Below are 13,416 nucleotides of genomic sequence, written 5' to 3' on the forward strand. Positions count from 1 at the left end.
TTAGGGGAATTGATAATGCAGATGAGATGCAGATTTACATATCTGTCATCTCATTTGTATATCTTTCTTTCAAAAGAAGAAAAGCAGTATACATGCAGCTCATTCAAAAGTAAACCCCATTTTCAAAAGAACCCTTCTTTCCATTTTTTTTTTTTTGGGAAGAAGGGTTCTTTTGAAGATGGGGTTTACTTTCGATAAAGCCATGTCTACACTGCTTTTCTTCTTTTCAAATAACCTCTTTCAAAAGAAGAATATGCAAATGAGGTGCCAGATATATAAATCTTTACCTCATTTACATTTTCAGTTTCCTCATTTGCATACCTCTTTTGAAAGAGGAATGCAAGTGTAGACACAGTCATACTGTATTTGCTGTATATATTTGTGTTTATTTTCACTGTACCGTACTTATGGAAAACTCCAAATTTATTTATGATTAAAATGCTGGTTACTTGAGAGTCCTGGAGTTTAGTGTACCTGGGTGCTATTTCAAAATGCATTCTTGTATATAGCTGTTTTATTCTGAAATAAGCTATGTCAGAATAGCTATTCCAAAATGGATTATTACAAAGTAACACTGCTGCCTAGGCAGAGCCCAGATTTGATGGCTGCATGAACACAGTGTGGAGATTTTCACGTCTTTTTTGATATGGTGCGTTGAAGACCCAGCCTGAAAGCAGATATGTATATGGGTAGAGGCCAGCAAGGGAATTAATTGGAGGAGTACAGTGGTCATAACTGGGCTGATAGTGGAATGATGTCACCCACAGCATAGTACTGAGTCAAATTAGCAGCCATTTTTGTGGTTTTTGCTGCAAAGTAGAATTAAGGTTGCTGCTCTGTGCTGGGATACAGTAAGCAATGGAATGGCCACTCACTGTCTTCCTCCCCAATGGATTATGAAGCCAGAACAATATGATAAATATATTCTTATGATTAGATTCTACATCAATCATAGCAAGGTGGGTCATTGTATAGGACGTGATCGGTCGCTTGTGTTATAGTTATATTTTAGTTGTCAGACAATCTCAATGTAAAGGAGAGATAATTACACCTGTTGTTGGACCTAAGTAAACCAGTTCCTCATTTTAACCAAGTTAGTTCAAAATAAATACAAAATGGCTGTGCTTACCACAGTCAAATACCCTGGTGTTAACAGACCAATCAGCATATATATTTTCATTTACCCTGATCTATTGGGCCTCCATGGCTCACAGAATGGATCCTTTCTTGCCCGCTGATAAGATGATGTACAAGACAGAATAGACATTTATGCCAACCCTTCTATTCTGGATGCCATTTGTTTCTCATGTAACCTTCTACTTCAACGTTTTAGCATGGAGCCAAAACTCATAAAATATTTTCTTCCTTCCACAAGGATGTGATTATACAAAACAGCACCATGTGCTGACTTTCTTTATATAGATTAAGAACATTGCTTCCATAATGCTTAGTCCAATTTGTCATTCTTTCCTATCCTGAGCTGTTGGTGTGCTAGTACATGCCACTGATATATGTACTGCTTCACTGGGCTTTGCTGCAGTGATCACCGGAAATGCAGCTACAGGTTGAACCTCTCTAATCTGGAACTCTCTCATCCTGCAACATCCATAATCTGTCGTGATTTTAGTTAGCCAAACAACCACTTACCATGGGTGTGGCCACAGTCCCATAAAGTTTGTTTCCAACCACCAGTTCTGGCTTTCAGTGTTTTGTGCTGTTATTTAACTCTGATTTACCCCTATCTGTTTTCTAGCCCACGAAGCAGTTTAAGTATTGGTAATGCTCCTCCCATGATCCAACAAATTCTCTCATTCAGTACTGGTCAGGTCCCAAGGGTGCTGGCTGAGAGATGTTCAACCTGTATTTGTATTGGGTGAATAAGGGCATATATATATTTAGATAACAAATCTGTCCTTCTTCCTATGGAGTTATGGTCAGGCCATGTGCTGAGGACATATGTAACTACAAAGCATCATTATTTAATTATTTGCATTGCAGTCGGGACCAGCTGTGATAGGTGCGCTACATTCACACAGTAAGGTTCTGTTCTTACCCTGAAGAGACTGCAGTCCAAATAGACAACATGAACAAAGGATGCATTGTCACCATTTTTTAGAGAACCAAGGGAGCAGAGGGATTAAGTTATTTACCCAAGGTCATATAGAAAGTCCATCGCCAAGCCAGCAACTGAACCCATGAATCATGAGTCTCAGTCCCATGGATTAACGAGGTGATCACCGTTCTAGTTTTTAATAGTCCTTGAGCATATCTGATGTGCTTTTCCCTCACAGTCAGGGTACAGTAGTTTCATCTTCTTGGGTCCACTTCTGGAGAGTATAATAAGCTATAATAAGAGACCAGTTCAGTCCCATTATGACAACACACACCTGGGCTGCTGGGAATAGAACTCAAATCCTTTAGCACATAAAAAAAGCAGAGGTTTCTGCTGCCTGCGCTAAGGTTCACCTTTAGCAGATAGAATCCCTTATAAAACCTAGCTGACAGTAATATGCCACACAGCCTTTCTCTAGAGCTTGCTGTGAAGATCAACCCATATACACTGGGTGCATTACAGGGAGTGCAGATTTAAATAGAAGAGAGCAAGAAATTTACTATTTTTAAAGCCTTTGACTGAAAAATTGAACAAAATGGACCATGAATTTGGTATGGCCCTACATATATTGTATGCAGTGATCTACAGAATGTGGCAGAAGCAAGTATAAAGGCACCAGGCAGTAAAAGATTACTTTTTTTGTGGGGGTCCCTTTTATATATATAATTAGCAAACCTCACCCCTGTGCCAAGGTCCTTACTAGGATTGCCAGCTTTCTAGTCATACACAACCGAACATTTTCACTCCATCCCCTTCCCTGCCCCTTCTCTGAGGCCCTGCCCATGCCCTACCCTTTCTCCAAGGCTCTGCCACTGCTCACTCCTTTCCCCCTCCTTCTGTTGCTTGCTCTCCCCAGCCTCACTCATTCACTCATTCACTCGCTCATTTTCACTGGACTGGCTCAGGAGACAGGGGTGAAAGCTCCAGCTGGGCTCTGGGGTGGGGCCAGAAATGAGATATTCAGAGTATGGAAGGGGGATCTAGGCTGATGGAGTGGGTTGGGGTGTGGGAGAGGGGTGAGAGGTCTGGCTGGGGCACATGGACTCTGAGTGGAGTTAGGGACAAGGAGTTTGAGTTGCAGGAGGGAGCTCTTTGTGGAGCGATGGAGTAGGGGAGAAGAACTGGGGCTGAAGCAGGGGTGTGGGAGTGTGGGAGCTGATTTGGGCTATCTGAGGGGGTGCAGGTTCTCAGGTGGGGCCAGAAATGAGGGGTTCAGTTGCAGGACGGTGGTCTGGACTAAAGTAGGGGTTTGGGGTACAAAGGTGGGTGAAGGTTCTGGGTGGTGTTGCAGACTCTAGAGTGAGTCTGGGGATGAGGGGTTTGGGGTGCAGAAGGATGCTCTGGCTAGCTCCAAGGGATTTGGAGGGTGGGAGCGAGAATTGTAGCTGAGGTGTGGGTTGGGCACATGCAAATAGGGGTGTGGGCTCTGGGTGGGATTGGGAATGAGGGATTTGGGATACAGAAGAATGCTCCAGGCTGGGGCTGAGGAGTTCAGAGGGCAGAAGGAGGATCACAGCGAGGGCAGGAGGTGGTGCCCACGAGGTCAGGGGTGTAAGCTCTGGGCAATGCTAACTGCCAGGAGCTCCAAGAAGCAGCAGAATGTCCCCTCTTTGGTTCCTACATGGAGGCATGCTGAGGTTGCTCTGTGGTGTGTGCTACCCTTTCCACAGGCATCATAATTCCTCAGCTCCCTTCGGCAACAGTTCCCAGATAATGGGAACAACAAAGACAGTGTTTTTTGGGGGGAAATCCATATGGAACACTTTGCCTCAATATGTAGAGGCTGAAGGGTGGGGACGGGGCACGCTGACTTCTTCTTGGGAGCTGCATGGAGCAGAGGCTATCCGAGAGCCTGCCAACCTTGCTGCGTGGTACAGTAGCAGTGGTGATTGGAGCTGCCAGAATCCCTTTTTGACCAGATGTTCCAGTCTAAATTTGAACATCCGGTCACCCTTGGCCTACCACACTCCCACTTCCGCCACATATCTGAACTTAAGGGCAGTCCTGCTGTAAGACGTGACCATGTAAAATGGCACTTTCTTACTACATTGATCTCTTCCCAGTTTCTTTCTTCAGTAAGATCTACAGAGTCAGCACAGTTACCAGAGAGGGTCCAGAGTCTATCCTTTGTTGTTTACTAAATTGTAATCTGCTACACCTGCCCACACCCCATGAAATAATGCAACTCCAGGTGCCTCACTGAAGGAATAATTTGGCCTCCAGATAGCGCTTAAAGTTTGCTTGGTCAAAAAGGAGTCACACAATCAGCAAATACTATTTCTACAGCTAGGCTGTGTCTGCGCTTGCATTCCTCTTTTGAAAGAGGCATGCAAATAAGGGAAGTTGAAAATGCAACAGAGCTGCAGAGTTACATACCTGGCATCTCATTTCCATATTCCTTTTTTCAAAAGAAGCTCTTTTGAAAGAAGAAAAGCAGTGTAGATGCAGCTCTTTCAAAAGTAAACCCCGTCTTCGAAAAAAACCCTTCTTCCCACAAAAAAATGGGGTTTACTTTTTGATTTTTTTTCTTTTGAAAGAAGCTCTTTTGAAAGAAGAATACGCAAATGAGGCACCAGATATGTAAATCTGAACCTCAATTGCATTTTCTATTTCCCTACTTTGGATGCCTCTTTCAAAAGAGGAATGCAAGTGTAGACGCAGCCCTAGAGTTGGATTGCTGGGGTGCCGGCCCACCACCAGAAGCGGGGAGGGGAAAAGTTATATAGAGGCCTGGTATTTCAAAGGGGCGTGTCATTCTGGTCCCTGCTTAGGCAGTAGCCTGAGATCTGGGTCCCTTTGAACTGCCCCGCTCTGTGAAGTGGTTTGGGGGGTCTACTAATAATGCTGTTGTTAAAAATCTGGATATGTAAGCCATGTCTGTCATCATAGTATCTGAATGGAACATCTTATAGTACTTCTTCAACATTTCCAGAGGAGGAGGAAACTTAAATCATTCCAAAGAGCTTCTTGTAGGCATTCTGCGCTGCACTAAACTTTTCTATAGGGTAGAACCACTAATTTTCCATGTAAACTGCAGGCCTTTTTAATGACTTATACATGCACAAGGACTGTATATGAATAGAGTTGTGTTGATGGCATGCCTTACTATATACATAGCTCAAAAATGGAAACAAGCCTGAAGGAGAATTTGCTAACCTGTATTTCACAAAACCAACAGCATATATGCGTACTGGACCATTCTGGGTAATACTACATTGTATAATTCAACATAACCTAATGTAAAGTAATCCAAAGAATCTTACCTCACTCAAGAGAAGCATTATTGGTCCATTTGCTAATAGAAAACAATGAGTATTTAAGTCTAGTCTTCCAGATCTCCTTGTGAATAGAAAGCACATATTTGTACATATTTGATAGTCACATTCAGTTTGCAAATGAGTATACTGCATTGATATTGATAGATGTTTGGGCACTATGATCTTCCAAGCCCCTCTAGAAATGCCACTCCTTTAGTACTGTTAGCTTAACTTACTTTTTTAGATGGTCAAAGAGGATTTTCATTGTGTCACGGTTTGGTCTAGGGAGCTTCTGTACAAGACACTTTATGGACTTAACTCGAGTGTTGTTGTCTGGATTTTCTGATGAGGAAAAATAGAAAAAGTATAAGATCTGAGTGTTACTTTAGGCTATTGTTTGCATGTAGTTGTGTTAGACATCTTAGCAACTACAGCTTAAACTAGAGGCCACTGTTAGTGTGGATACAATTGCAGCCTTCTTACAATGTCTTACCATCTGAAATATTGATGTGGAGCCTACACGATAGCTTGCAAGGAATGAAAGAGATCTTTCAAATAGTTCATGAAATATTTTCTCATCAGAGAACTGCCTTTTTATGTATTTATTTTAATAGGCCATTTGGCTTGAAACAAATGCAAATATTCCGCAGCTGGCCTACCTGTGAATAGTAAGTAGCCTTCATATAAAATGGCATTTCCTAATCTACAATTGCATCCCTCTTGTGTACTAGGAACTGCATTGGACACCTTCTGAAACTGAGTAACCATGTAATTTTTGCTGTCTTTTATTTTCTATTCCCGCCTCCAACAACCAGATTTATTAACACGCTCCCCTCGCTTTACCTCTCTGTGCATCATTTTTCTGATCCACACACCTACAGATATAAATTTAATATTATGATTTAACCCATGCTTTTTAGAGATCAGCATTTGGCCACACTCAATTCAATTTTTTTATCTATCTTCTAGAATTGGTTATATTGGTACCATAATTTTTAATTGCCTTCTGGTAGGAAACAATTACTGTTACCAATATATAACTTGTTACAAAATAATATGGAATAAGAAAATTACTGATGTTTTGGTGAAGACAAGCATTGTTGTTCACTGTGATTCATGGTTTCAAGGACATACATTCTGCATATGGCATATGCTTGTGATATTTACACTTATTTGCATGCTATTAAAAGAGAGACAATTACAACTGTGGTTTCATTTAGGAACAGATTAGATAAGATGCCAGTGGGCTTGATATATAGATAGACCATCTTTCAAGCTGTATATTCTAGATAATCTGAGAATTCCTTTTTGATCTGATCACATATGTTTTACACTATCATCTATAATTCACATTATATTTTAGTATTTATATCTTTCTAGAGTCCAAGTACTCCAGAGCTGAACCCCCTTTGTGTTAGGTGCTGCATAAACAAATATCAATACACAGTTTCTACCCTGATGATTTTATAATTTAAGAAGTAAATGTATTACCAGAGAGCCATCATTTTAGTTGAGTTTAATTGGGCAGTACCTTCCTAGGAAGCTCTATACTTGGCACATGCCCTTAACTGCTCTTCATGTATCATTATGGCATATTTTGAGAAAAGAATAGGCCCCAGAATAATCAATGTATAGATTATTTTTTTAAAAAGCTTTTCATGTGAATATAGGTTAAGGTAAGGATTTGAGACTGACAACCCTAGAGAATGAAGTTTTCCACAGAACAGACATAGGCATGGATGACAGAAGGAGGTTTCTCTCCACCACCTTATCATTGTATTTTGTGACTGGGTTATCTAGGGAACACCCAAATGTACAGTGGAGAAGGTAATTCAGTCTCAAAATTCAGTCAGTCTTCTGCCACTCTGTTGAGGCTGCCAAAAGTGATATCTATTTTTGGTCATGTGGACACCTTGTCTTGGGAGAACTGAATTGCAGATGCTATCCAAAATTGTATAACACAATAGCAGCTGTACTTTACAACTGGTATCACTCAAGAATATTTTCTATTTGGAAAACCGAATGGAGTGTTCTTTAGACTTAAGCACAGCTGTGCCCACTTAGCTCAGCTCTGAGTCTAGCCTATGATTTTTAAAAGCCAAACACTATGAAAAAAGTCCAGCAAAACCAAGGAAAGCACTGGGTACTTGCTCATCATTGACTGAGCAATACTTCAGGGGAAATGCAGGACAGAAAGGATTTATCATGACATCTATAGAAAAGTTTTCCCATGTCTTCCCCAACACTGATTTGCATACATTAGATGTCACCCCCACAGATGTAGCTGTATTTCAGAGAACAGGAAGGTGAGTCTCATAAGGATATAATTCATAATTTATTTAGTATTACCTAAGTGCACGATGATATTCTAATAGTACCCAATTCCTTTAGATCGGGGTGCCCTCAGGGTGCATGAAATTTCCTAGGGGTGCACAGCGCAATCAGCTGCTGGGTCTCAGGCTCATCCATCTCATTAAAATGTTGAAATATTTTACTGTTTTTATGTATGTGTTGTATTCACATTTATATACTGATTAATAGAGTTTTACATTCTACAGACTTATTATCTTACACATGGTGAAAGTTTTTTTTTTCATATGAACATAACCAAAATATACATCACTTTGGATTACAGGGACAAAAAGTGGGGCTCAATGTAAAGAGTTTGGTCACTCCTACTTTAAATAATGGAAAGTATGGATAGCTCCTTTTAAAAGGCAGACTCTGCCTCTTTTTAAAATTACATAACCAGAGACATGGCCAGTAGGAAATAGGGTGAGGGACAGTTAACCAAGAAGCACAGAAATCCTGGAAAAAATGGTGCGTACAGTTATTTTATGAATCGGCCGATTGGTTAATTGTTAGCCTATTGTAAAAGAGTCAAAACAGGCAACATGTGGTAACTTTAGTCAGCATTTCTGAACTGGGAATGATAAACACCTCTGCCTGGCTCTGGCATTTATCAGTTCTGAGATATTATTACCACATAGAGTCACAGCATGGTTACTGTTATCATCAGAAAAAAGAGCCAGCTAATCTTAATGGTTTGTAAAGCCGTTACCTGCACTGGTCTGACATTTATCATGATCATTTTACCACATGGTTCCACCATTGCAAAGGTATTTTATCTGGAAGGGACATCACTATGAATTATTATTTGCAGCTAGGTAGAAAATTGTATGTTGTAGATACCTTTTCTCATTATAAATCACAGTCACATTTCACCATTTCCTACACAAAGCTGCTGAGACTAGTCTTTTTGCCACAATGCTTACTTGCTCTCTCTTTTTTGTAGTTTCATGAAAATATTGGGTATTTTTTCATTAAAACATTTGATTTTTGAATGATATTTATGCTTTGCTTTTTTAGTATGTGTTAAATATTTTTTCCCACTTCATAAAGTTGATCAACTGTCTACTTTTTAAAAACCTTGCAGCTACTTCAATCTTAGTGGACAGACTTGTCTCTGCTCTTGACCTTACTGATGCAATGTATAAAAGTATATCAGATGTAAGTCCTTATGCTTGATTTTGAAATGCCTATGCTTTGTCTTCTCTGCCTTAAAGTCATTGAAGATTTTCTCCCTTCATTTTCCTAATTGGGATGATTTTTTTTTCATGGTTGCCTCTTTGTAGCCACGTCTACGCTAGCCGGCTATTTTGAAATAGCCATGCCAACTTCGAAATAGCGCCCGCTGCATCTACACGTGCCGAGCGCTATTTCGAAGTTGAAATTGACATAAGGCGGCAAGAAGTCGAAGTCGCTATCCTCATCAGGAGATGGGAATAACGCCCTACTTCAACTTTGAAATAGACTCATTTTTAAAAAAAAAAAATAGCACAAATGTACAAGTTGTAATCACAAATGAACAAATATTCTTGTTCAAGGGTTCCCACTAACTTCTGAAAAGTTCTATTCTCTTTTATATTATCTTTTTAATATGAATACAAACAATGAAAAACAACACACAGATAATAAAGAGGGAAAACATTTAGTGTCCCCTCTTATTTTTGTTTTTTGGAGAAATATAGAAGGACTAATTTTAGCAAATTAAGATACTTTCATGTGAATTCCAGTTAGTACTTTTATTTTGGTAGTACATACATTTAGAAATTGGGTTACTATATTTAAAAATAGGGTTCTCCTTAAGAAAGCAAGACTGTAGAGATGTTCATGTTTGTATTTAAACAAAGAATGCATTAAACAAGCTGCAAAGTATTTAATATTATATAGTCTCTTTTACGAATGAGCTTTGGATAAACATTTGAACGTGGAACAAAACATGATGTGCCTGTAACATTAACAGTAGCTGAGGGAAAATGAACAAAGAAAATAACCTTTAACTCTTATGTCCATAAAGAATACTTAAACAAATCCCATTGAATCTCTCTTTTAATCATTAATTTTAACTGGACGTAGCTGTTTACAACAAACCACTTTGTTTTAGAACAGGAAGTCCAGCGTTTATCTCCAATAATTCACATTTTCTAGGAAGGGCTATATGTCTCTAACCTGACATGCATTCATTATTTGGCAAGGTACTGGAGTCTGACCTCTGACCCTCCTCAGACCTGCTGCATTATTCATGCCTGACTTACTTTGTGTAGTTTTACTACAGTACCCATTTCCCTTTGCCAGCAGCTTCAGTTTCTTGTGCATGTTTAATGTTAAACTGGCATTTATGGCTCACATTAATGCTTCATTTTATTTCAAGCCATGATGGCTTCTTTTTGTCCCATTGAGCCTTAGTGTGTTGCGTTGCTGGGAAAAAGAGCGCTGTATGATTCTGCATAAAATATTGAACTATTGAACTGTCACCAACACTAAGACTGTTTTTAAAGCGTTCCCCCCCCTAGCTTTTTATATTGCACATCTCACTTATTTTTTTATAAACTTTATGCTGTGTTCAAAATGTCACACACTATTGCTACAGCAAATTCTGTAACTTGAGAGTACTTCCAATAATTCACAGTTGATTCAACTGCTGGGTTTTGTTTTTGTTTTTTGTTTAATCAGAATTGAGTGGGTTAGGTGGATTGTTGAGTGCTAATGTAATTGTGAGACTTATGGTGCTGGCTACTGCCAGCCATAGTGTGGGCAGACGCTCTGCAAGCTTCCCCACTGTGTTGCTGTGCAAGCATCCCTGCTGTTATGTTTGCTATAGTTTTAATGTCTGTGAAAAATTCCTGATGAAACTAAATTATGCTGTGCTCTCTTGTTTATGTAAATACTACACCCGATTTAGCCAGTTTTCCTGCCCTTGCCCATTTTAGAATCTCTCCCATGGTACAAGTGCCTGACTTAACCCTGAATCCTATCAACTCTGTGTTATCAGGTTATGAGAATTTACTTTAGACAGAATGCACATTGGGCTTGATTTTTCAGCTGTGGTGAGTGCCCACACACCCAGCTATAATGAGTAGATTTTAGTTTTCAAGGCAAAGACCACTGTAGGTAGAAAAATATAAAGTTAGATTTTTTTCAAAAACAATCTTACTCCTCATATTTGTGTCCCTTTCAATATAATTTGAAAAACAATGATATGCCATCTTATGTGATAGTAAAGTCTCAGTCTTTATCATCTGCCATTGACAGTGCAAAACATTATTGTATATAAACATTGTGAAATAGTATTATGTTTAAAAAATCCATAAGAAATGTGCAAATTAACTAATATTTGCTGCAAGGAGAATTATTAAATTTGGGAAATAAATTGATTTATTTTTATTCATGCCTCAGAAATAGATGTTGGGGAAAAAAAGACCACTGCAAGAAACCTTTTTATATTTATATATCCAATTGATGAATTCATCAAATGTTATTCTGAGTGGAATTTTCAATGAATATTCATACAACTCTTGCAATCCATTAGCAAGACTTAAGACAATGAGTTTGCAACTCAATCCCATTTAACAAAAATGTATGTGGAATTAATGGGAAAAACAGCACTTACAAAACTTAAACTTTAATGTATCAAACTCCAGGTGCCAGAGTTTGAGGGAAATAACCAATAATAGTCATTTTTTACATATTTGATGGGACTGATTATGCAATGTGCAACTCTAAATGGCTTATAGCACATTGTAGCATGGTTCCATCCCATTGGCTACAGTAGGGTGCAGGCAGATGGATGACAGTGACAAGGAGAGAAGTGCTTTTGCTTAGCCGTGCGTTAAGATGCCATCCAGAAGCTCTGTGCACTGCAGACACTTCATTAGGATGCCAGGATAATGGTAAACTACCACTCAGAGTGACACCCCATTTCCTGCTTACTGAGCTCTCCAACCTCGGCAGATGTCAACAATCTCACAGTGCTACAGACCAGACCTAACTTTCCAGTCACTTTGACTCCAATTTTTTTCCCTTAACAGCGCCATACATTACATGCAATATGTAACAGCAAATACTAAACGGAAGACAAAATTTGCTGCCCTAATTATAACAAAGCAGCATCTGACTTAGGTACTGCATGCCTAGAGTACACACAATCAGCTTGGCATGATAAAAGAGGGATGGGCTTTGTTACTCAGTTTTAAGGGTTAATGAGACTTAGGACTTTAATAACGATAGGGAAACTCTGATCCCAGTAGAGATGATTGTGTTTCATGACTAATTTTCATTTAAATATGGAAAAAAATTGCTGAGCTCTTTTCTGGTTGATTTTATATTCAGTTTCAGCCTTTTGCGTAGTTTTCTTCACAGAAAGAGCAGACCTGAGCATCTGGATGGTGTGATATTTTCTCTGCAAATGCACAACTCGAGGCCACCACATACAGCAGTTTTGGCCAGCAGAGATTTGTGTTACAATACTTAACCTAGACTTTTTTCCAGAGGTGCAAAAATAGCTAATTAGTTTTCTTAAAATGATCTCTAAAGTAAAAAAAAAAAAAAAAATTTAAAAGGTCCCAAAATTATAACAATTTTTTTTTCAGTCTTTTGTGGATCCATAAACCAACTCCCTCACAAAAGAATTATTTATGTTGTTGAAACCAGAAATACCTATTCACTTTACTTCTGTTGAACTGCCTGGATTGCTCAGAACCGTTGGCAAGAGATACCCAAATGGCGTACCGTATTTGCATATCTCTTACTGACAGTTCTGTCGGGAGAGGCTTTCCTGATATTTAGCTTGTCCGCACGGGGCCAAATTTTGGGAAAACCCCTTCTGCTGAGACATCCCCTCTTCCTCATGGAATGAGGAAGAAAGGAATGTGAGCAGAATGCCCCCGATGTGCCAGACTTCGGCTGACAGACCTCTGGGCTCTGGACAGAAGCCTGCAGTTTAGACATAGCCTTTGGAAGGGAAAGACACATGACAAGGAACCACAATCAGCAACAGGGAGTTTGCATTTGTTCAAAATAGGGCCATCTCCTCTGGCTTGTGTTAAGGAATGACTTTGGTTTGCGTTTCAGACTTCTCAGACTTGCATTGGGTAATATAAATGGGATAATGGAAATGGGTAAAAGAAGAGGAAAAGAAGCAAGGATTCCGAAGAATCCATTTGTGATGAGATTTTTTTTTCTATTCTTGCTGGGAAATTAAGTTGCTTACCAGCAATCTTTGAAAACAACTGAAAACAATGGGCCAGATCCTGACGTCTTTCCTAGCATGGCAACCAAACTTAGCAGGGCAAAACATTGAAGCAAGCAAAACTGAAGAATCCATATATTCTGAAATCAAGGAGCTATTACTACTGCTTTCTATGGAAACAGAACTGATCCTTAAGGAAGGAGTTTAGGATTGGACCCATCCCTGATAAAAGCAAATACTTTTTATGTGATTAAATTGTAGAGTTGTGATTTAAAAAACATCTGTGTAAACTTCATTAAGATTTTTTCCCAAATACTCATTATCATAACATTTTGCTCCACTATCACCTTTAGTGTGAGACCTCCTAATTCTTCTGGAGGGTAAGAAGGGTGATTCCTGAGATGTATTAATATGGGCCATATTTGAGGGCTAGGAGTTTCAAGCTTTATAGGAACAAAAGAAGTGTGCCTATTTTATTCCTTTTCCCATCTAAATTATTAAAAAAATGTAACAAC

The 13,416-nt window shown here is 39.2% G+C and overlaps 1 protein-coding gene across 1 annotated transcript in view; it reads right to left on the reverse strand.

Annotated features, from left to right (window-relative positions):
- Positions 1-13,416, reverse strand: part of ARHGAP15 (Rho GTPase activating protein 15) — a 500,572-nt gene that overhangs the window by 31,545 nt on the left and 455,611 nt on the right. The window contains exon 13 of the mRNA XM_075001536.1: positions 5,607-5,712. Within this exon, the coding sequence (XP_074857637.1) occupies positions 5,607-5,712 (106 nt within the window). The remainder of the gene's footprint in view (positions 1-5,606; positions 5,713-13,416) is intronic.

The sequence above is a fragment of the Carettochelys insculpta genome, chromosome 8 (genome assembly GCF_033958435.1).
Source record: "Carettochelys insculpta isolate YL-2023 chromosome 8, ASM3395843v1, whole genome shotgun sequence".
Taxonomy (NCBI): Eukaryota; Metazoa; Chordata; order Testudines; family Carettochelyidae; genus Carettochelys; species Carettochelys insculpta.